Source organism: Coccinella septempunctata, chromosome 4 (assembly GCF_907165205.1).
Source record: "Coccinella septempunctata chromosome 4, icCocSept1.1, whole genome shotgun sequence".
NCBI classification, from domain to species: Eukaryota; Metazoa; Arthropoda; class Insecta; order Coleoptera; family Coccinellidae; genus Coccinella; species Coccinella septempunctata.
The window spans coordinates 19,406,354-19,431,231 of record NC_058192.1 but is presented as its reverse complement, the minus strand read 5'-3'; the positions used below and the strand labels follow the sequence as shown (position 1 = coordinate 19,431,231).

At 37.3% G+C, this 24,878-nt stretch overlaps 1 protein-coding gene and 1 long non-coding RNA gene across 2 annotated transcripts in view; one reads left to right on the top strand and one right to left on the bottom strand.

Annotated features, from left to right (window-relative positions):
* LOC123310875 (laminin subunit alpha-1) overlaps positions 1–24,878 on the top strand; it is a 301,873-nt gene that overhangs the window by 262,775 nt on the left and 14,220 nt on the right. The window contains exons 15-20 of the mRNA XM_044894560.1: positions 10,078–10,181; positions 10,535–10,715; positions 10,794–10,933; positions 13,934–14,161; positions 14,468–14,647; positions 16,766–17,079. Coding sequence (XP_044750495.1) covers positions 10,078–10,181; positions 10,535–10,715; positions 10,794–10,933; positions 13,934–14,161; positions 14,468–14,647; positions 16,766–17,079 — 1,147 coding nt within the window. The remainder of the gene's footprint in view (positions 1–10,077; positions 10,182–10,534; positions 10,716–10,793; positions 10,934–13,933; positions 14,162–14,467; positions 14,648–16,765; positions 17,080–24,878) is intronic.
* Positions 5,234–5,683, bottom strand: LOC123310876. Its single transcript, XR_006537404.1, has 2 exons — positions 5,622–5,683; positions 5,234–5,523 (listed from the first exon to the last, which is right to left on the bottom strand). It is a non-coding gene; the product is annotated as an uncharacterized LOC123310876 (long non-coding RNA).

The following is a 24,878-nucleotide window of genomic DNA, read 5'->3' as shown; positions in this document are numbered from 1 at the left end:
GATTATTTCCATGAATAAATTTCTCAAAATATTTTAGTTATCAAATTCAACGAATGAGAAATAATTAGAAATTTATTGAACAGAGCGACTGAAAAATACGGCCTTTCCATATGCTCGTATGGTTGTCCAATTCCAGCAGTATAGCCCAAACGTGATAATGATAAAATTTTGACAGTTATTACCTATACCTACAGCAAATTATTTTCTCGAAATTAAATCAAACAAAACTCGGATTTATGTCCATGTTATCCCTCTAGCTCTGATAATTATAAACTATGTTTCCGGTTAGTATTCACCGTGTTGGGTTTGCTATCTTTTCTAGTGTGAACTAGTTGGATCTCAAGAAAAACCCAGGGAAGCTAACCCATTATGCCATTTCTCCTAATCAGGACATCAGTTCACCCCACCATAAATCTGCTTCTGCGACTATTAAGTGTCTCAATTTAAAGCGATAAAAACTTAAAGTGAGATCTGAACCCACAAGGAAAAGGCTATGTACACAAGCCATATTCGGTATTACCGAAGCCAATTTGAAGGTTCTAGCTAAATGAATCCCAAATTTTCAAAGACAACATGCCTAATATTCGCACACTGGAACCACGCAAACAAATTCCATATTCAACCCGAAATAATCCCGGTTTCGATAAATTAACCCCAAATGCGGCAGCATTCACACCGTAAATTTTATGCTAATGATCTTTCATCAACCAGCCACCCACGGCCACTCTCCAATTTCTATATTTCGACACGCAAAAGCGCCCTCTCGGGCTGGAGTGTGTGCGATAAATCATCGTTATGACCGGTAGCGGCCGTAATATTCTGTGTTTAATATGCTGACTTCAAGTGGTCACAGAACGGCCGTGTGGGTGCATCGAAATGTAAACATATTTTTATGTTCTGCGACTAGCCACTTGAAATTCTGTGCGTTGGCTGAGGGAACGGGTGAAGGATCAATATTAATGGGTTTGCGTTCAACACGTTCTATTGTTGAAGCTCATCACGTTCTGTGTATCTCGTCGTGAATGATGGCGTAGATGAGGTTCTTCTGCTCCTACGCTTATGTCGGGGTGTCGTAGGTCAAGAATGGCTTTTAAAATATTCAATGTAGGAATGGAACACTTCATCTTATCGACGATAACTTATAAAGGCAGTAATTTCAATGGTATTATCTGAATTAGCCGGAAGTCGATTCTAGATTATCCCAGAAAACATAAAGACCACAAAATGGTCTTCATTAGAATCTACAAACTAATACAAAGCCTACAGATTCGCCTGATCAGACAGATCTTACTTGGCGGTAGATTCGTCATCCATCAATTCACCCACCCCTGAAAGGACTACAAAATTTCATATCATCCATTTATCTATGAGTTATGTCTATGGTTCTGATAGTTTCAAAGTTGGGTAAGGTAAGGTTTTTCTTGAAATAGGTTGCCTACTGTATTTTTATCCGACAAAATGTGAAAAATTTGGGAATTAACAATAATTCCTCAACAAGACAAAATCTAAAGCTGTCATAATTAAATAACTATCATGGCACTGAAATATTTTGGAACTTTCAAAGTTCATGTTCTATTTCAGAACTTTGCGCTTATCATATATCATCACATTATTCGCACTGCGAAAATTTGTAATAGTTATTTTCCTAACAAGTGTGGAAAGTGATACTTTTCCGCGAGAGACTGCAGTTTACCGAACGACACGGAGCGGAGTTATAAGAAGAAGAAATTATATTTCTGTGTGCTCAGCTGCATAGAGATAAGTTTGAATTTTATGATTGGGGCATGGAGACATGCCAAAATTTTATGATTGATGAACCTTCAATATTTGCGTGCGGAAAGAAGCCCTCCTATTATTTGTCCTTTTTCCACTTTTTTTCGCACGATTTTGGAAAAGTACTATTTTCCAAACGTCAATGCGTGTGGAAAGTAATACATACTTTGAAACGCCAGTAGAAAAATATCTTAATGGCATTAATGGCTAGCGTAATTTTTTCCTAAGCAATAACTTGACACCTTGACAATTTTGACAAATTCGAACTAAGGATACATTTTGTTCGAGAAATATTCGAAGATTTAGGTATTATGAGAGTATGAGATTCAGAGATGATGGAGTTTGACTTGCAAGAAGGCCATTCACTGCGATTGATATCTAGTGATTTGAATTACTCGGAAAAGCAACATAGAACAATGACAACACACAATGAAGTGTGTACTTCTCTCAAAATTTAGATTGTCTGTCGAATCTCTCCTGCAAAAAGTTAAAAGCTACATTGAGGTTTACGTTCAAACACAGAGTATCAACCTTCGAAATTCCATAGCCTCCTATGACGTCGCATGTTTTTGAATTTTTCCATCACATTTACATCAATAGAAGTATTTTTCAATGATTTGGAAATGACATTGCAATTTACTTTTTCTTATTTTGACATAAGAAGTGACACTTTTTGTAACTCATTGACGTTTTGAAACGTTTTATTTTCCGTAACTAGTTACAAAGAGTGAAATTCAAACACCAACATGTTAATCAAAATTATGCAGTTCATGACATGATTTTATCAGACCGTCGAATTGATTTAAAATGGATATCTGAAGCACTGAATATTTCACATGAACGCGTTCATCATAGTTCACGTCAATTTGGTCATGAGAAAAATTGCTGTAAAATGGATACCCAAATGTTTGAATGTTGACCAAAAGGGTAGAAGCATCGCGTTCGATCTCTGCTCGATTTGAAAACAATTTAGACTTCTTGAACCGAATTGTTACTATGGATGAGACTTGGGTATATTTCTACGATCCAGAAACAACGCAACAGTCAATGGAATGGCGACACTCTGGTTCTCCAAGAGCTAAGAATTCGCGTGTCCAAAAATCTGCTGGAAAAGTTCTTGCTTCAGGTTTTTTGGGATTGCCATGGAGTATTCATGATTGATTTTTTTGAATAAGGGTAGGACAATAACCGGAGATTACTATTCGACATTACTGAGCACTCTACGGGACAAAAAAAGAGAAAAGACGCGAAGAGCTATCCAAAGGTATTTTGTTTTTGCAGGACTACTCTCCTGCACACAAGTCTCATGTTGCCATGCAAAAAATTCGTGAATTAGGGTTTGAATTACTAGAACACCCCCCTTATTCACCAGATTTGGCTCCATCCGACTATCATATCTTTCCTCAACTGAAAAAAAGTTCAAAAGGTCGTAAATTTTCATCCAACGAGGGGGTTATAGAAGCTGTGGAGGTCAGGTTTGCAGAGCAAGAAGAAACATTTTTTTTGAAAGGTCTAGAGACGTTGCAGGTTCGATGAAATAAATATATCCAGTTAAGAGGAGAATATGTTGAGTAATAAAATATTTTGAAATTGAAATTTTGTTTGGTTTTATAGTAGGCTAACGTCCAGTTTCATAATCAAATTAAACGTCACTTTAAGCTTAAAGCTTCCCATACTGTCATTTTTAGTAGGGTTAAAGGAAGCTCTATAATTAAAGGGACTTTAGGTTTGATTATGAAACCGGCCGTAAGAATTTTTCAATATATCCTCGTAATAATTCTCAAGCAACGTGCTTTCTAACACTATTTCGATATATTCTTGGATTGTTACTCCATGTTTTTGTCTGTGAAAATCACCTATCTCTATCAGTCTTTTTTCATTAACTTCAGCTGCATGAAGTGAAATTAAAGAAAGTTTTCATTGTAACAGAGGAACCTATCATTAAAATATAATGCATTAGACAGAGTATTATAGATTTGAGTGGAATATTACATTTTTATGCTTTTTTATTATAATCCTATTTCATATCGAAAACCGCGCGATTAATGTGTGAAAATAACCAAGTCTACAGCTATAGTTTAAATATTCCCAGACGTATTCACGCTGCGCGAGTCTCTTCATTATATGGAACATTTTCCCCGCTCAATGCAGGTCCTCGGAGAGAAGAAAATCCATCCGTTATGTGCATAATAAAGCGATAATTCCTGATATTCAACCCCCAAAAGACGGCAATATCCAGATTTCGACCGAACCCCCTCCGGATCTACACGTCGAGGTGAAGTGAAGAATTAACATACCTATATTCGTTAAAATGTAACGGTTTGTAATTTGGTGAACGCCCGCTGTTGAGACTCGTGCCCCATCGATAATTTCGAGCGATCTCCATAACGTGTAATGAATTCTCACGCTCCGGGCCACGAGAAAGGTAACGTGATACTTCAGTGTAATTCCTGATGGGCGGTAAAGTGGTTCTGAAATCGCTGACCGATAAAGGTCTTCTCGATATCGAACGGTTAATCTTTTCCTCTCCATTACGGATACCGCGATTGGGGGTTCAGGTTTGGAATTTTCCACCACTGAAAATTCGCTCACAGTCTTTGGCGCTTTGGGGCAGTTTGCGCCATTTTGAGAATAGTCCTCACGTGGGAATAAGTGTGTTTGATCTTAGGAACTGGCTAGAGGAATCATCAGTTAGGTTGCTCCAGTTAGTTCTTATCTCATTAAATTAACATTCATCTGCCGAAGCAAACGTGATGATTGACTATAGAGGGGCTCTTGCCATTCAAAAAACAGATACCATTAAGAGTTTGGTCCTCGTTTGGTTGGACGTTGTCCTCCACAAAGCCACAAACCCAAATATTTCTCCTAATTCGTAAGTTTCTGCCAGAAGTAGACAGACTTATGGTGGTATTCTGCTTTTATCTGTAAGCCAATATGGCTAGATAAGATAGTTACAGGAACATTTCCAGAATTGCATTATTTTAGAATCTGTCAATCGGACACTGACAGATTGATCGTACGCTACAGATTTGTAACTGCCGCCATCAGAACATTTCGGGAGTAAGAGTATTGAACGTGAGTTTTTCGAAGTGAGAAATTAAATAATTTTTGTTTGTTACACTGTCTGAAAAGTTTAATAGATTGGTGGTGTTATTTAGTTTTATTGCTTTCAGTGATTAATATTGTTTTACAAACTATATATTTTTGTTATTAAGAAATTTATATAACTGAACTGGGAAAAATAATACAATTGGCAGCTGTTGTAGTCTTTGGAGGGCTAGGTCGCGGATAAGGAGGGTGTTTAGTTTTAAATGAGAGTAAAATTAAATTATTGGACGCCACCAGATTTCTATTTCACAATTTAATGCAATGATGTTGAAAATTACACAAAATCTGGAAAGTGTATTATAGAAAATTGGAATATATCATATGTGAGGAAAATTAAATGATAAAGAAAATATGAAATTTCAATAATATCTATTGAACCAAAATTCCCAAAAATCCCAAGGTACCTTGTTGAATCTAATCCTAAAATACTTATTTCTAATTATTTACAAAGTAATTCTACAAATTGCTCAAAATGGACAGATCTGACCTTCTTCCTGGTCGATTTTGAGTTCCAAGCACCTTTTGGTAGGCGGTGGATCCTGCCTTGAGAAATGGAAAAGAACAGCACACAAATCTCCTTTTCAAAATGTTCTTCAATTTCAAATCTTGAGAGGAAAGTCTTTATGAGAGCTCCCTCAGTCCCTAACATAATTATAATAATATATAAGTAATAGTTCATCACGTTACATTCAATTCTTTAACCTAATTAAATTTTGGAGGAACATGTTAATAGGACTTACCCCTTGTAGGAGGAAAGCTAATACAATTCTTGAATTCCTGATACAGTATTTGTACAGTTCGGAACATCCAAATCGGTGAATAAAAATGGAGCAGATGCACTATAGATATACTCTTATATATAGTATTAACTGAAGAACGAATATTAACACCCTCAATTCCAGGATGTAGATAGTAATTGCGAAATGAGATATAGATAAAATTAAAAAGGTACAAATCTGAATGACAAAGGAAGCACATGAGTTTCTCAAGATCAAATCTCTTTCTGGAATTTTCTACGCAGAATTTTCTTAACATATGAATTTTTAGAGATTGCGCGCGACTGGCGCTGGCGCATCGAAATCAAAGGAACATTGTAACATTTGAATGTTACAGGTTTTTCAACAAGAACTTTGTTTTGTAAATCAAAATAAAATAATAAATTCAAATGACAATGATTCAAATTTTTATTTTATTCTGAACAGTATGGTTTGGCAATTGTGAATGGAAAATGACATCTTACAAATGTCCATCACGACCACGGTTACAGCGATGTTAAATCGCATGATGTAGCTAGCCCTTTAACGGCTGAATTTCGTGAAATTATGCGATCAGAAAATTTGGTTTGCAATAAATCCATTGTTTCGGTAGATGTGTGACTTGTGGTACCGTCTTGTTGAAACCACATATTTGTGATATCCATATCTTCAACAATAGGCCAAAATTTAGTTGTTAACATCTCTCGATTATGTTGACCGATCTGTAAAACTTTCACAGATCCACCATTTTCATAGTGAATTTTCATTATTTTGAAACGATTTTTGAGTGAAATGGATTTCATTGTAACAATTGCCCAAGTTTCTACTATAGATATGTCAAAAACCAAATGTCGAAACTTTCATGTAGTTCCAGTGGGGCCATAGTAAAAAACAAAGTTCTTGTTGGAAAACCCTATAGTTGTAAGAGTTTCAAAAAAATATCTATTGAATAGACTAAAAGGGAGTTAGGGATACTTGACCCATGCTATGGTCGGGAGACATAATCAGTTGCCCAAGTTTCCCGCACTGAGCTTAGATAATAGTTTGCTTCAAAAAAATAAAATTGAATATAAAAAATATACAAAGGTTCAAAAGTAAAAAACATTTCGGTAATAAGTGAGAGTGCCTCTAACATAGAAAATATGTATTTCATACGCTGATACATCTGATGATGAAAATCTTGACATAGACAATCATTGGTCATTGGAAATTGTTTTCTTTCAATGTTTTTCCAGATAAACAAACTTATGGTCGAGTCTCTCTCGCCCCTTGTCCAACTCTCCCAAAGGTTAGGGAAACATGAGCCAATTTTCGGTTCCTAAAAAAAGAATTGCTGTACTCAAAATGTTCATCTCACCATCACTCTACTATTATCTATCGTACCTATTTTGGCATGATATCTTGACGCAAAAAAATGATAGCAAATGATACACTTAAGTTGTATCTGTAAATGGTAGAAACTCATTTTTTTCATAGTGAAAAGGGGTTCAACTCTCCCAGACTCCCCCACCTCTATAACATAAAATAAGTTAGCTTAACGATTCCATCCCTTAAATGAAAAATTGCTCTTCATTAAGTAAAGGTCTATACTTGTATACATTTCTGGCGCAAAAGGTAAGGAATGTCGACTTAAAAAAATTCAACTGCCCTCCATCCCTCGTAGACGATGCATGACGAACTTTTCTGTTAAACATGGGGAGTTGCTTGGATTTGAATAAAAATTGTCCTGTTTGAGCTTTTTTCTACGAAATGGTAACTACCGAATATATGAATTCTGTATATATGTCTTATGACAATAAGAAATTGGATACGCATTTTTTTGTGCTCATGAGCTTTCAGCAACACTAATTCACTCTAACTTTCCCCATTGTTCTTACTCTTCCTCAATTACATGGCAACCAATCAATCAGTGAATATCATCCCATTAACAAACAGCACGTGGTCTGACAATGATACCAAATGGTTTGAATGGATTGAGACACAATGGAACATTTGTGGAATGACTCTCATGAGTTATAATCTAACAAGGAATCTATTCAGTCAAAAATGCCATTCAGCCATGAAAAATAGACAGACCTCATCTTTGAGAACTACGTATTTTTGTTATACCAAATTTTCGAAAAAACGTCGTATAATCCCGAATGCAGATGAGATAACTTGAGTTTCAATTGAGAGAATTTAATGTCTACATTATTCCTGAATCATCTTTCTTATAATTGAATATTCGACACGTTTCGTATGGTATGAATTATTCTGCTCAAGATTGTGAAGTTACTTGGTATGATTTCAAGATTTCCTCGAATAAACAGCCTGTATGGAAATGATTCCGCTGACTCTCCAGACCGTTCAGTAGTCTACGGCAGATAAGAAGCCGAATCTATATTTCTTGCCGCTGCCTATCATTCACAACATTTTTCATTTGGCAGTGCATAGAAACGATTACAGTTATCCGCAGCACCTTGATATATTGCGTTAGGGCGCACTGTACTGAGGCGTATGCTGCGCATTCTTTCGAATCAAGATAGCCGTATAGAATGGCCGTGAATATATAATTGCAGAATGTCTACCGCTCCTGCTTTTATGGGAATTATTCAATTTGGGAAAGAAAAGCTAGACGTCTGGGGAATATTGTGTTTCGCTGAGAAAGCCGAGCTTCTGGGAAGACGGAGCCCAGTAAGCAGAATATAGGGGTATCATATTTTATATGGTATGAAGTATGCAAAACTCAGTTTCTTTCGGATTTATTAATATCTTTTATGTTCTCATCAATGAGTGGGCTGGATAATAAGAGGTATAGCAATGATTTTTTCTCAAACACGCATGATTATTTGAAACATAAAATCATTACTCTATGACTACATACATGAAGGGAACGAGGGGGTATTAAAGGGTACAATATATTTGAAGTGCAATACTGTAATACTTCGAACCATTTTATTAAAATTATTAATTCAGTGGAAATAGTTGGGGAGCCGAAGAGGGAAATTCGGGATTTCTTCGAGCGTGTCAGATTAATATAAGGGGACATACCTTGGACCCTGTAGAGTACCCCTACCAAAAATTAGACCTGTATATAGGGGGAATTGTCTAGGAGAGCCTGTCAGAATAGTAAAAAAAAACGATCATTGTACATACTCGAGCGTGTCAGATTGAGATATATGTGGTTAATTACATGTTGAAAAGTATATATTCTCTTAATCTGACAATTTAAGCGTGTCGAAAATGTGTGGGAGGGCGCCAAAGTTGCAAAAAAAAAAAGTCACGTGTACATTCTCGAGCGCGGTGGCGTTTTTTCTTATTTTGAAGCTTATGATTCAAGATTAACGGAAAAAATATAATCTGACAGTTTTAGCAAGCCGAAACAATAAGAATTGGCCAGAAAGGTCACAAAAATCAGTTTTTTTGAATATTCTCCTTCCCTGGGCTTCCAATCTTTTTCGCATTCATTATGAAAGTTGTAGAGCATAACATTTTCTTAAAATTTAAAATTAAAATTCACTCGTTGGAAAATAGTACATTCTAAGGTTCAGTCACAGACAACACTCAAATTTTCGTGACTAATTTCGAAATTGTCATCATAGAAATTTCTTGTCATTTTGACAATTGTAGATTAGACTGGGATTCTACATTGACCTTGCCCTTTCGCATGTGTAGCTGAGCTTCTCGCCCTTATCGCCCTCTAACTCGAGAACGGTTAAGGGTATGTGAAATTGCTTCAGACAAAAGTTGTGTAGAATTTTATTATCTACAACTTTCATAATGAATACAAAAACGATTAGAGGTACAGGGAGGGAAATATTGGAAAAAAAGGGAATTTTATCATCTCCAAAGTGTCAGATTAAGAAAACCCCCATGATTAGTGTCAGATTAATGGGTCCACACGTCTACAACACCCAGATTAACCATCTGTATGAAAATCTGACACGCTCGAGTATGTACAAGTAACGATTTTTTTTTACATTTTCAAAGGACCGCTGTGACCTTGCGTCACGTCCAAATTGTCAGTCCCTTGAAAAGTAGCTTCCTTTGGATCCAATTAACATATCCTCCAAAAATCTGACACGCTGGAAATTTTTTTTTCCCATTTTCAACTCTTCCGTATGGCAAGTCCCACCGCGCAAACTGTCAGATAAGCATGAATTAATTATCAGAGACACGTAGAGCATATACAGTATCTTAATCTGACACGCTCGAGTATGTACACCTGACGATTTTTTTTTACATCTTTGAGACCCTGCAGACGCTTTCCCCACCGCTTAGAGTGCATGCATCATAGAACCTTTTTTTCTTTCTACCATCTAATCTACAAAATCCACTAGGTCTCCACGACGCTCGAGTAAATCCCGATATAGAATCGTCGGCTCCCCAACTAAAAGATACTTTTCTCTCTTTTATTTTTATAGTTCTATTATCATTTTTTAACGTCATCCTTTTATTTCAGCTTGCGGCTGCGATCCAGACGGTTCCCTTTTCAACACTTGCAATTCGAGTGGACAGTGTATGTGCAAACCGAACTACCAAGGATCAAAATGCAAACGATGCAAGGTGAGCAGAACACAGTTACTTCCAATCCAATCGTTCTCCATTCAAACCCATCCCATTCAATTCAAATTTATCATAGAGCCAAACACGACCGCAATCACAGAAACGTATACATATTGATGACAGTGTCGACAACACCACCGAACGAAAGAAACGGCGAGGCACTCATAAGTTCCGATCCTATTTAAATTCAAGGGCATAAATAATAGTTTCTACACAACAGTTCCTGATTGTTGTTGAATTAAGAGGTCCTAAAACATCGTACAGTTTAATTCAAACACCACCAACTGCATGAAATTGCAAAACTCATTACAAGCACCGAATTTAGAGGGAAATAATTCTTTTTCTTCTTTTAGACGGGGTACTGGAAACACCCGGAACGGGGATGCATAGAATGTTTCTGCAACAGGGACGGATCAGTCAGTCGAGACTGTGACGCTGAAACAGGAAAATGCCTGTGCAAACCGGGAGTAGGTGGAGACAGGTGCAATTCTTGTTTGCCGAGGTACTACGGTAACATTACAAATGGTTGCAAGGGTAAGTGTTGAAGAAAAGGAGATGCTTGGTTACTTATATTGATGAAATGGAGTGCTTCAATGTCGAATATTTTTTCAGAGTGCGATCCTTGTGACAAGGAAGGACACATATGTGATCCCTACAATGGTAAATGTGTTTGTCCATACCTAACTGCTGGGTATAGCTGTGAAAGATGTGCCTTGAACTCTTGGGGCTATATTCCTTTAATTGGGTGTAAGGTAAGAATGCAAAATTGTTGTATTGAATAAGTTCTCTCAGTATTCTTCTTTCATGACAATATCCCAACTGGATCAAATCTAAGGAAGCATTGAATTGCCATAAAAAATTATTTTTGCGAGGAATCCTGAGAAATAAAATAAGAACTCTAAGATATGAGTAGGAATTCAGGGAAATGAGCCAAAAGAACTTGCAAAAGTTTGAGATACAGGTCAGAATTCTAAGAAGCAAGTCAATGTTCTTAGAATTCAGAATTCTTATTTGTGAGTCAGAATTCTGCAATTGATGCTGCCACCAAACTTCTATTTCAAGATTATGAAGACTTGAAATTTAAAAAATGATGGCATTGCAGATGAGTGTCTAGAAGATGTTCGGAGCTGTTCTACAATTTTTGGTACTCAAATCAGCTTCGTTATTTCGAGGACTTCCATTGAGTTCAGTGATATCTTCAAAGCAATAGCTGCAAATGATCATTTTGTCAGCAGCCACCAGTATCAAACCCGTGCAAATGACTGTGTTCTCAGAAAAACTTGCAGAAACTTCTCCTCTATCTCAGTAATCGTTATAATGAAGGAATAAACCCTTACGCCAATAACGCTATCCTAACTCTCGGAAGTGAAGTTGGCAGCATGTATCCATTTGATTTCTATATCACGATAATGCATCAGGGAACGAGAAAACGTTTTTTGGCAGTACGTCGCCTCGGAAATTATAATCATAAATGGATATCGCCTGCCAAAAATTAGAACGTTTCCAGCTCCCCCTCTTACTGCTTGATTATGGTGATATACGATTCCTGAAATCTGAGAGTTTGGGGTAATGGATACATGCTGGCATTCACTCTGATAATTAGGAATATTTCCTTCACCATACGCACTACTGACATCGAAAAAATGTGAAATCAATTCGTTCCACTCTCGTCGAGGGATGAGTTGTATTTCTCTGACGAGATCAAATGAGACCGAAACCATGGTCAGCATCTATTCTTTCTCGACGAAATAGTATTTCTGTTGATAGTTGATGTTGAGTAATTTGTTTGATTTGAGTGGTTTGCGAGTTCTATTTAGATCGTCATATTTGATTTTATATCAGCAGTGGGTGTAATGTGTCTGAATTAATTTTGTTTTTATTCACCTACCAGAAGGCGACATCTATTCAGAAGACATTGATCCATTAATTTTAAGGATCTTTATACAGGATCAGTCTTTGACTCGTACAAATATTTCAACAATATCAATTATCTGGATCAAAAGAAACACTTTTTCCTATACCATTTTTTCCGAGTCGGTCCTGATAAAAAGATATAGCCATTTTAAGTTTTCATAATGAGCTGTGCCACCCCTGAAAAAACAAAATTACCTCCAGAATAACTAGCTAAATCTGTGACAGTACACTTTTGTGAATCTTTTAAAAAGTGTTGTAAGTATTTTGCCAAAGTACCCAATTTAACAGATATGTGCTTTATAATTTTGGAACATCAAATTACTCGGAAACGGCGCATTATACGAAAAAATATGAGGAATACTTTTATATCATAAAATGTTCAAATATCCATTGAATAGCGTCCACTTAGTTTCAAGAGTTGTTTGAATTTTTGGTATTTTTATGGTACATAATGGTCAGAATGAGTAAACTGGAAGACGTGGGTGATATCTTGTTTTCTAAAAAGATTCATTGAATGAATGGAAAACTATATTCCAAAATTCATTTCATTCGATAAAACCGTTTGTGAGAACTAAAAATAAAATTTTGAATGGTTTTTCAACAGCCTGTATCTTCTAAACCGAGCCGATTGGGAAAAAACGGTAAAGAAAAAAAGTGTTTCTTTTGACCTCAAGAATTCACTGTTAAAATATTCGGTCCTGTGGAGCACTCTATCATTCCCGTTCAAGCCTGGGAACGTTTGATATATTTATCCAACATCAACGTCTACTTTACCCAATCCTCCAAAATTGACTCTGTTTATTGACCCATCATCAAAGTTCATCTCTAAAAATACCATTCGCAGATGGTTGTCCTGAAACGTATCATCCAATTAAATTTTCATCGCCTACTAGCAAAAGCGAAGATCCGTCCCCCTCATGTTACTAACGAGAAGGGGGTTCACTGGCCCTCAGTACATGTGTGTATTTTTTCGGTGTTTCTGGATTCTAGCAATGTTTAAAAATCCGAACATTGCTTACGATTTCCGTCTACACTTACGGAGAGATGGTTATTAGTAGTTTCAAACCTTTGCGAAATAGAAAAAAAACACCCTCATTATTTATACACATTATTTATACATATATAATGAGTGAATATAAAGATAGCAGTTCTATGGCATAAAATTTCATTTGAAAGATTCAAGATATCGACAAATATATAGCTTGTTTTCAACAATGTTCATTATTTCTGAAGTCTCCAAAATATATATCTATCCGATTCCCAAGATGAAATAAAAAAATTAAAGGTCATGACTGAGCGAGCTTCGAACCATTAAGTTTCACGTTTTATGAGGAAACTGCTTTCTTTATTGACCATCTACCACCAAGACTGACGAACGAGAAAATAAATTTTTTTCACTCCATCACAAAATTGGCATTTCGAATTTCAGAATTATTACAATCACAGAAATATGTTTCTATATGAGTTACAAACACAATAACTTAACTCCAGATAGTTTAACAAGATAAAATGTTAATGTAAATATACTACAGGACGTGATATCTAATAATAAAACCTTCAGTTCGTTTCTCTCAAAAATGGGTAAAATTATCGAGTTCATATAATACCACCAATATTATGGCCAAATGATTCATACATCCTACTTTCTCATCGAAATCACTATATAGGAAGTTTTGTCAAAAATATCTACGAGACGAGACTCTAGCGAAGTCTCGTCTCGTGGGCATCAGTATCCTAAAGTATATTAACATTAAATCTAGACTAGCTGTACGTTTTTACATTTTTACAATCAAGAGATTTATTATTTCACTTCTGCACATGAACCTTTCCTTTCACAGAACTGTTCCTGCTCGACCACCGGCAGCCTGAAACAGCAGTGCGATCCCAACTCCGGCAAGTGCGATTGCAAAAAAGGATATGAGGGTGAAAAGTGCGATTCCTGCTCTTTCGGTTATTATGGTTATCCAAACTGCAGGCAGTGTACCTGCGATCCGAACGGGACTCTCGAAGGAGAATTTGCTAACGGTGTGGCCAGATGTGATGAAGATGGTGGCTGCAGATGCAAGGTCAGTAGCCAACTAGCTTATTTTCAATCATTTTAGCTATAATTGCAAATCCTGCTCCTACGACAATCTCAAAACCTATGCTAGTAGCTACTTGCCCACAAGCTACAGTTAATTCACGTGCGCTTAGTTTACCAGCTAGCTCGCTCAAAAGTCGGCCGTGGTCTTTCAACTGCTTCCAGAGCATTTTTATTTTTACATCCGGCTATAGAGGCGAGTGCATAGAGTTTGCTGGTTTGCATTTAGATTTCTATAGATGCTCTTGCTGAGTGTAACGGAAGCCTTTGAACTGCTTATATTTTTTCGCAGGAATTCGTAGAAGGAAAGAAATGCAACGAATGTAAGCACGGAACTTTCGGACTTGACAAGAACAACCCCCAAGGATGTATTAAGTGTTTCTGCTTTGGACGAAGTAACACATGCACTGCCCTCGACTACACATGGGACCAACTTCATACCGACAGGGTGCCATACACTAAAGACAATTGCGTAAGTACTAACATTCTTGTCAACAACTTGGTTAGTTTCATTGGGATAGTTAAATATTTCTACAGTAGTTAAGTTAACGCCGAAAAATTTGTATGGAATAGAAAGCTCACAAATGAAGTTTTTGAGACGAGGTAAGCAAAGCGTACTTCAACATGCGTTCTGGCAAAAAAAATCATTTTCTCTCTACCTTGCAATGGCAACTCACTAGGGACGGCAGGGTCGGTACTGCCGACCTAAGAAATAGGATTCTAACAATATTTGTTTCCACTTCAGATGACTTTCAACTAAAACGGTTCATTAATTACTCTACTATTCTTCTTGAAAATATAAGTAGAGGGAGTCCGGGAGACTTGCTCAGGTAGGAGACTTGAACAACCTCAAATATTATATTTCAATTCAAATTTCGCGCTACCGGTATCTTAAATAGTTTGCGACATACTCGTAACAAGGCACAACTAGTGGCTCCATTTTGGACGCCATCAGAACAGTTCATGAGAGGGTTGAACGTGATTTTGTTGTTAGGTAGTAAGAAATTGAATAATTTTTGCACTGTATGAAAAGTTTAATAGGTGCGTGGTATTATTAAGTTTTATTGCTTTCATTGATTAATATTGTTTTACAAACGATGAGGCTTTTCAATAATAGTTGTAAAAGTTTCAAGAAAACATCTGTTGAATGGACTAAAAGGTAGTGGGGAAACTTGACCCATGCTATGGTAGGGAAACATAATCAGTGGTCCCGCAGTTTCCTCACTGAAATTAGATAATAGTTGGCTTCAAAAAAAAAGAAAATTGAATAATAGAAATAAATATAAAAAAAATACAAAGGTTCAAAAAAGTCGAAAACATCTCTGAAATAAGTGAGAGTGACTCTGAAATAGTAAATATTCAATTCATTATGTTAATACATCTAATGATGAGAACCTTGACCTAAACAATAGTTGATCATTGGAAATTGTTTTCTTTCAATTTTTCCTGATAAACAAACTTATGTCCAAGACTCTCTCGCCCCCTGTTCAACTCTCCCATGGGTTAGGGAGCCAATTTTCATTTCCTACAAAAAGAATTGCTGTACTCAAAATGTTCATCTTACCATCACTCTACTATTATCTTCCGTTGCCTCTTTGGGCATGATATATTGACGCAAAAAAAATGAGTTGCTACCATTTACAAATACAACTTAAGTGGCTTCAGAGTGAAAAGGAGTTCAACTTTCCCGGACTCCCCATGCTCTCAAAAGTTCAAACTCGATCCTGAATCGATGTTAAAAGAACATTCAAAAATATCTGCTTATGAGATTGTACGCAGTTTTTCGACTGAAAATATGTGGTTTATTGGCAGGACAAGATAAATGTTCTTGATACGTGGTTGTAGTTGAAGTTTATGGTGGTTTGTGTATTTCTGCTTTATTCTGTATTCATATTGCATAACCATAACTTGTTTCAAATCAAATCTGTTATACATCTTATTCATTGGAGGTATCAGATAATGGAAAAGAAATCTTGTGTCTGCAGATGCCTGAAGATGACCCTATTTTGGGAGGGTCGAAACATATGTCGCGTTTTTAATAAAGAAAAATTTGGAGCAGGCACAAAGATTTCTTTTCCATTATCCAATAACTTGTTTCCCTAACTTTTCGAGCCAGTAGAAGTACATTTATTATTTTTATTATCGATCATTGCATACTGTTATAACCAACTCCTAGCAAAGTATTTTTCAGTTCTCAAATTTACATTTGGAGACCTATTTCACAAGAAAATATTGTTATTGGCACATTTTCATTTTAATCTCCTATATATTAGTGTGGTTGTAAATTCTTTGTTAATCTGAAAATTTTTGGTACACTTTATTCGGATTAGAAAAACTTTTCTTGCTAGTTTAATTATGGATTTACAAGGAGCATCGGTACATCAATTCAATTTCCAAATTTCAACTTGACCTCGTAGATTCTAAAAAAAGGCCCTGTGGCAGTCACAGGAGTGATCTTATAAGGGTGCTGTTTGTTCATCGGCTGAAAAAAGCTCTAAAAAAACGATACGTAAGATGGAAAATAAGATTTCTTCCTCGATATACGACCCTTCTTGACCTCTGAAACGTTTCAATCCACCAATTTTCGCAGCTATTCTCCTCGCCCTGTATCAATCTACCCCCCAAGTTCACCGGCGACCTGACCCTCTCCTACGGCGGATTCCTGAGGATAATAGGCCCTTCCACCACGCCCGAATACCTGGTTCGCCTCACCGGAAACAACGTCACAATCGAGAGCAGCTTCAGCGACGACGTCAGGCTTGACGAACTGAACTGGCGCATTTTCCGGACCTCCGACAAGTTGCTGCCGGATTGCAACCGGGAGCTGAACAGGGGATGCATGATGGTGATCTTGCAGAACGTTTCTAACGTGGCTGTCAAGACGTCCACGCAGGAAGAGATAAGGTGAGTTGTTAAAGTTGAATCTTCCTAGTTATAAATCCATTCATGTCATGGATACGAATTTCATGAGTTTTATAGGAATTTCCCAACCGTTTTTCCGAACAAAATTTCGCATTTTCTCCCGAACACGTAAATAATTCTAGCACTGGAGGTAACTGTCTTAAATGTATTAAATCCTCAGCCAATCCATTGTTACGTTTTCGGTTAATAAAATTAGCAACTCACTGGCAACCAATTAGTTTTGCACTACTTACAACTAAGTAGGTAGGGAGAGTCCGGGAGACTTGTTCAGGTAGGAGACTTGAACCACCTCAAATATTCAATTAAAATTTCGCTCAACTAGTGGCGGCTCCATTTTGGCCGACATCAGAACAGTTCGGGAGTGAGAGGGTTGAACGTGATTTTGTTGTTAGGATATAAGAAATTGAATAATTTTTGTTTGTTACACTGTCTGAAAAGTTTAATAGGTGCGTGATGTTATTAAGTTTTATTGCTTTCATTGATTAATATTATTTTACAAACGATGAGCCTTTTTATTAATAGTTGGTAAAGTTTCAAGAAAACATATGTTGAACAGACTAAAATGGTGTGCGGCAGACTTGACCCATGCTATATGGTCGGGAGACATAATCAGTGGTCCAAAGTTTCCCGCACTGAGTTTAGATAATAGTTTGCTTCAAAAAAAGAAAAATGAATGATAGAAATGAATATTAACAAATATACAAGGTTTAAAAAAGTAAAAAACATCTCGGGATAAAAGAGAGAGTGACTGAAATATAAAATATGTATTTCATATGCTGATACATCTGATGATGAAAACCTTGACGTTGGTCATTGGAAATTGTTTTCTTTCAATGTTTTGCCTGATAAACAAAGTTATGGTCAAGTCTCTCTCGCCCTCTGTTCAACTCTCCCATGGGTTAGGGAGGCATGGGCCAATTTTCGGTTCCTAAAAAAAGAATTGCTGTACTCAAAATGTTCATCTCACCGTCAGTCTACTATTAGCTATCGTTACCTATTTGGGCATGATATCTTCAAGCAAAAAAATGAGTTGCTACTATTTGCAGATACAGCTTAAGTGGCTTAAGAGTAAAAAGGAGTTCAACTCTCTCGGACTCCCCATATTTGTTTATTTTTATAAAAATCACTTAATACTCCTCCACTGCTTAGTTCCATTAATGTCAAGCCTAGCCTGGCTCTACGTTCCTTTAATTTCAAAGCTTTCCTTAATTTCATTTTAAGTAGGAGTGAAGGGGGTTTTGAAATTAAAGCGATTATGAAATTCGCTGTTAATCCGATAATCTATGCAGGGTGAGTATTTGACTCTCAGAAGATAGAGGGATGCGGTTTTGGCCATTAACAATCTTTTGAAAATCGAGGTTTGAAACGTGCCATCAATTTTTCCCTAGCTCTTACAGTTACAGAGCTGTCATTCAATCCCATAGAATTTTGCCCATCCTGTACATGTAAACTTAGGTTAGGTTCTGACCAAATCAGAACCATAGCAAACATTGTCTTCTTATTCTTCTTAGAGATTTAAGAAATTGCAAGTTCCATCATCCCCAGTAACACAAATTATACCAATTATCTATCGACAAGTTATCTGGGGACAATAGAAGCTGCTTACATGCAATCGTAGAGGGACCAAAACAACCATCAAATACTTGGGCTAGGGCTAGCCTAGAGATAGAAATACACAACCGTATCAATTCGGCATCACGGGCATTTTGGAAGCTAAAGGACAGACTGTTTCAAAATCACGATCTCAATCTGAAGAGCAAGACAGCTGTTTACACAGCAGTGGTCCTCCCAACGCTTATTCACAGAAGCGAAAGCTGGACGCCCTACAGGCGACACATTAAACAGCTTGAACAAAACGGAACAACGTCATCTGAGACAAATAATGCACCTCAGATGGTTCCACGAAGTTTCAAATGCAGAAGTCTTGCATAGCGCTAGTTGTATAACAATTGAGACTCAAGTAACGAGGGCCTGACTCAGATGGAGCGGCCACATTCTGAGAATGCAAGACTCCCCAAAATAGTGTATGTCGAATTCACAGAGGGGTCTCGGAAACCAGGAGGCCAGTATAAGAGGTTTAAAGGATATACTGAATCAATACCTAACAATCAGTTAATGCCAATTATTACTGGGAACAACTAGAGTTAGACAGATCACAGTGGAGGTCTTTGGTCCACAGTTATAATTGAGACTCGAGAAGAATACAGCGGAGGCCAGATCAGGTTGGTGACTATCCATGCCCGGGGTGTGGAAGGATCTGTAGGTCACGGTTGGGTCTCTTCAGTCACAGGAGGGCACACAGTGGCAATTAGCCTTGAGAAATTATAAGTCTGATCGAACCTTTTTTTTAATCTTTGTAGATTTATTCTCGGTAACGGAATACAGCAATGACATGACAATGACAACAAATAAAACTAAAACAGTAACATAACATTACACAACCCTTACATCCATAATCTACACATATGACCGTAGGTAAAATTAATAATATTCCAAATCTTGATTTTGACCAGGAGGGCCTTTCGACCAGGTTCGGTCTTCCAAGTGATGATTCTTTTGTTCTTCAGTTCTTAGCTCCCATTATATCAGTGGTTTTTCATTAGAAAATAGGAAAAATAGAGAAAGAAATTCAAAAAACTTTTGCAATTTGTGAATGTTGAAGAGATAGCTGTGCAACAGTCTTAGTTGATCCACCCTCCTGGGCTCAGCGGAAATAAAGCGAGTCGAAGGTCGAAGGCACCCTCAATATTGAAAAGATTGAGCGAACCTAACAAGTCTTAGGACAGCGGTTTCTTCGACAGACATAAGGTCCATAAGGAGAAACTCAGTGTCTGTAATTCCATTTGATGTCTATTCGGCGGCAGCTCTCAATCCTACCATTCCCAACTCGTCTAGAAGAGATTTCACGCAAAGCCGTCCGAACTTTAAGCCTTCATTCCACCGCTCGACCTACTTCTGGGGCGGCAAAAACTCGAGCTGGTCGTTTTATAACTCCATACAAGTTGCGGCCGCATCCGCGCATGCATGTTCACATCCAATTTCTGAAGTTGGACGCACCGCCGCCAACTCCGGGCTTCGTCGTCCCCATCGCAAATAGGAATTATTTGCGTAGAGAAACCACCAGTTGAGAACCCCCCGGACTTGTTATAACAAACATGATTCCGCATATTGAATCCGGAATGAGGCCGTAAAACCGGTTTATGAGGCGAACCGGGTGGGGATAATGCGGAGGGAGGACTATTTGGCCTCATCCCAGCCTGATTCTATACAGGAACAGGAAAAACAGGATTATAACACCGTGATGTTATAATTTATTCATGCTCAGATATTTTTTGCAACATTAGTTTGAATCATAAAAAGCATAACGCTTTCATATATCAAGGCAGAAATATAATACTGGAAATCAATCCAGATACATCCATCGATAAAAAGTCAACAAATCTCACGACCTGAGTCGAACTAGCCAACTATCATCTCTCGGAGTACCAACCAAAAGACCATTTCCTCGAGGGGGAGTAGATGCTGACCACGGTTTCGGTACTATTTGACCTCGTCAGAAAACAACTCCCACCTCTACAGCCAGTAGACGCTACTACACCAGCGCCACCTGGCAGATAACGATATCCAACTCAATTCACCTTTTTATCCCAATATTACCAAGCGTTTGGTTCTTCTGCCGCATTGGCGCACTATGGTCGATCTTTAACGATATTTCTATGGCCAATGTCCTTTGGAGACGTCCTTAGACATAAGAAATCTGTTTGAAAAACTTGCCGAAAAGCTTAACACCACAGCTGTATTGCTTCGGACATCTAGGAATGAAAGAAATCTTTTATTTCATCTTCAAATCTTATCAAGAAAAAATTTTTTTCAAATTGAAATGTTTCAAACTCCATATGTTACCCCTGGAGTTTTGAACTCATTCGTCTCTACATGGATTCTCTTGCTAGAAGAAAAGGAAAATGAATACCTTAATGTTCGTCATCAATGGACATTTTTTTTTCCATTTATTTTTGTATATTTTACTGGTAAAACTGCGTAAAGTGAGTATTGGGGTTATCGGATTGGGTTACCTTTTTACATGATCCCTCTTTTTCTGTACATAATACGAACGTACCCAGGATTTTATGATAACCTCCCAGATATCCGACATATTGACTGCTTTTCTTTATAATTTCTTCTCTCTTTGTACCAATGATCTGACGATTTTGAAGTTTCCATTATACATTATTATTTCCTACTTCTATTTATAGCCGTTTTGATATTTTTCTTGTGTTTTCGTTGCTGAAAGTGAGCCATACAGTGTGTTAATTCGAAAAGGTACCACCCTTAATATCTCGGCGCCCATGCACAATCAAAAAAATTGCAAGAGGAGAGGAGTTGAGTTACAGCTTGTTCTCAAGGTACTTAGAAAGTGCCTTACACTTGCCCTTTTTTTTAGTACTTAAAAAAAAAAAAAATTTGAATAGTTACTATACCAAGATTCGCAATGAAATTTGAAAATAATGAGAAAAATGTTTTACTACACAAGATTTTCAAAATAATTTGTATACTCATATATAACCCCTATAAGGGGAAGTTTTGGAAAACTTCAACTTTAATTTTTCGGCACGCAATTCCTACTTTGATATTTTTTATATCTAAGGACTGTCTTTTATACACAGCCGAGTTTAAATGTCCCCAGAGGAAAGTATCTAGAGGTGTTAAGTCTGGAGATGGTGGTGGACATTCAATTGGCCCTCTCCTAGTGCCGCTTAACCCTCTTACTTGCATTTAAGATTTTAGGGGTTGCTGACATTACGCTCACCGGGTTGATGCAAATTTATTGGAACCAATAACCCGAAGAAATGTCCTCCAATGAACCAACTCTTTTTCTGATTATGCATGGGAGCCGAGATATTAAAGGTGGTACCTTTTCAAATTGACACACTGAATAGTCTTTTCTACTGCGAATATACCTTAGTTCATAATAGCATGTGGTTTTCTTGTGGATTGTGTGAGATTCTTGAGGTTAAAAGAAATTTTTTTTCCTATGCCATTTTTTCCGATTCGGCCCTGATAAAAAGATAAAGCCATTTTGAGTTTTCATAATGAGCTGTGCCACTCCTGGAGAATCAGAATTCCCTTCAGCTAAATCTATGAGACTGCACATCTGTGGACCTTTCAAACAGAGTTGAATTCAGCCAAAGTACCCAATTTTCTGAATACCATAGGTATTTTTGAACATTACTCGAAAACAGCGCATTATACGAGAAAATATAAATAATACTTCTATTTTACACAACGTTCACATATTCATTAGATAACGTCCAACTTAGTTTCAAGAGTTCTTTGGTATTTTTATGTTACGTGATGGTCCTACTGAGAAACCTGGAAGACGTGGGTGATATCGTTTTTTCAAGAATGATTAATCAAATAAATAAAAAACTATATTCCGAAATTCATTTCATTCGATGAAACCGTTTGTGAGATGGTCTTTCAACAGCCTGTATCTCGCAAACCGAGTCGAATCGGAAGAAATGGTAAAGAAAAAAAGTGTTTCTTTCGACCTCAAGAATCTACTGTTAAAATATTTGTACAAGTCGAAGAGTCACCCTGTATATTTGTAGGCATCTTTATGATGGCTATTGTTTCTAATTATTATTATCCCCTTTACCTTCCTTGATGTCGACTATAACACGTTTATTATTAATACAATGAAGGCTCTTATTTGAAAACCTCCGGCCTCCAACTCACGCCTAATACCAGAGGTTTATTAGAAGACGTCAAGTAATCCGCTAAGAATTTCAATCAGATCTTGGCAAACTGACGGACATTTTCCGGTGAAGCATTGTCATAAGCACGATCGATTAGATGTTATTGTGCACGACGAATCTGGGTTATTTCGTCTCCTCTTTCACCTCATCTCCTCCAGATATCGATTCCCAGATTCACTATTCGCTATTTTTATCGAAAGCCGTAAAAATAGTTTCGACATGTCGTTCAGGAATGTTCGAAATATTCACCCTGCCAAACACTAGTCTGGCACGTCTGCAGAGCAGAGACTTATTACCCGCTTTATTAACATCGACATCGTATAAAGTTCAGTACGAGAATGTAAATATTATTTTTCCATTCGTCACGAAACGCTTCCCAGTCGACGTTGAATAAAGGAAGCAGTTTTGTCTTTCGGAAATTAGGGACTCGACTTCACAACCCTTGTGGTCTTAAGACATTTGATACGAAAACTAATCGAATGGCTTCCATTAGGATGAAAATATAATACTTCTGTCCTTATGATTCCAGCTGTAACAATTAGGGTTCTTTTACATATATCAATCTTTTGAAATTGGGTAGATTAATGAAATGGTGTGTGGTGATCCAAATTCAGATCGTAATATTTGTTGATATTTATATCGAAGGGTGCAGGCATTCAATATACGAGGATATATTGAAAAATTCTTAGCCTACTATGGACCCATACAAAGTTTCAATGTCAAAATATTTTATTACTCAATATATTCTCCTCTTGTCCTCTTGATTGGATACATTTATTACAGCGAACCTGCAACGTCTCTAGACCTTTCAAAAAAAATGCTTCTTCTTGCTCTCAGACCTCCACAGCTTTTATTACCTCCTCGTTGGAAGAGAATTTACGACCTTTCAAACCTTTTTTCTGTTGAGGGAGGAGATGATAGTCGGATGGAGCCAAATCTGGTGAATGAGGGAGGTGTTCTTACTAAATCACGAATTTTTTGCATGGCAGCATTAGATTTGTGTGCAAAGGCGTTGTCCTGCAAAAACAAAACACCTTTGGATAGCTTTCCGCGTCTTTTCTCTTTAATTTTTTCCCGTAGAGTGGTCAGTAATATCGGATAGTGATATCCGGTTATTGTTCTACCCTTATCCAAAAAATCAATTATGATTGGAATCCCAAAAAATTGAAGCAAGAACTTTTCCAGCAGATTTTTGGACACGAAACTTATTAGGTCTTGGAGAACCAGAGTGTCGCCATTCCATCGATTGTTTCTGGATCGTAGAACTGTACCCAAGTCTCATCCATAGTAACAATTCGTTTTAAGCATTGAACTCTAAAAGAACTGGAACGGCGTCTCGATGCAGGCAAACTGAGGAAGACTGAAAGGGAAGGTGTAGAGCAATCTATCTCTCTCTGCGCTCTGTCAATTGGTTTATAACGATGTAAACAAAAACAACCCGGGACGTTGAAGTAAGACGACTGCTGCGTCCGACGTCTGATGCGGTTATTCGATTGGTTGCCGAACCATTAGAAAGAGATGACTTGCTCTACATCTTCCGTCTCAGTTGGACACACTTTTCGTCATATTTCGGTACCTAAGAGGCCCTTCCAGTTCTTTTAGAGTTCAATGGGTTTAAGAAGTCTACATCGTTTTCGAATCGAGCACAGATCGAACGCGATGCTTCTACTATGCACGCTTTTGGTCAACATTCAAACATTTGGGGATCCATTTTACAGCAATTTTTCTCATGTCCAAACTGATGTGAACTATATGATGAACGCGTTCGTATGAAATATTCACTGCTTCAGATATCCGTTTTAGCCCAATTCGGCGGTCTGATAAAATCATATCATGAACTGCATCGATATTTTCGTGGACTGACACAGAAACTGGCCTTCCCGGTCGGTCATCATCTTCAATGGAAAATTTACCTCTTTTGCTTGCAGTCCAATTTTTCACGGTCGCATACGAAGGACATTGATCACCAAGGGTATTAAGCATATCTTCGTAAATCTGCTTACCTCTTAACCCTTTTAAATACAG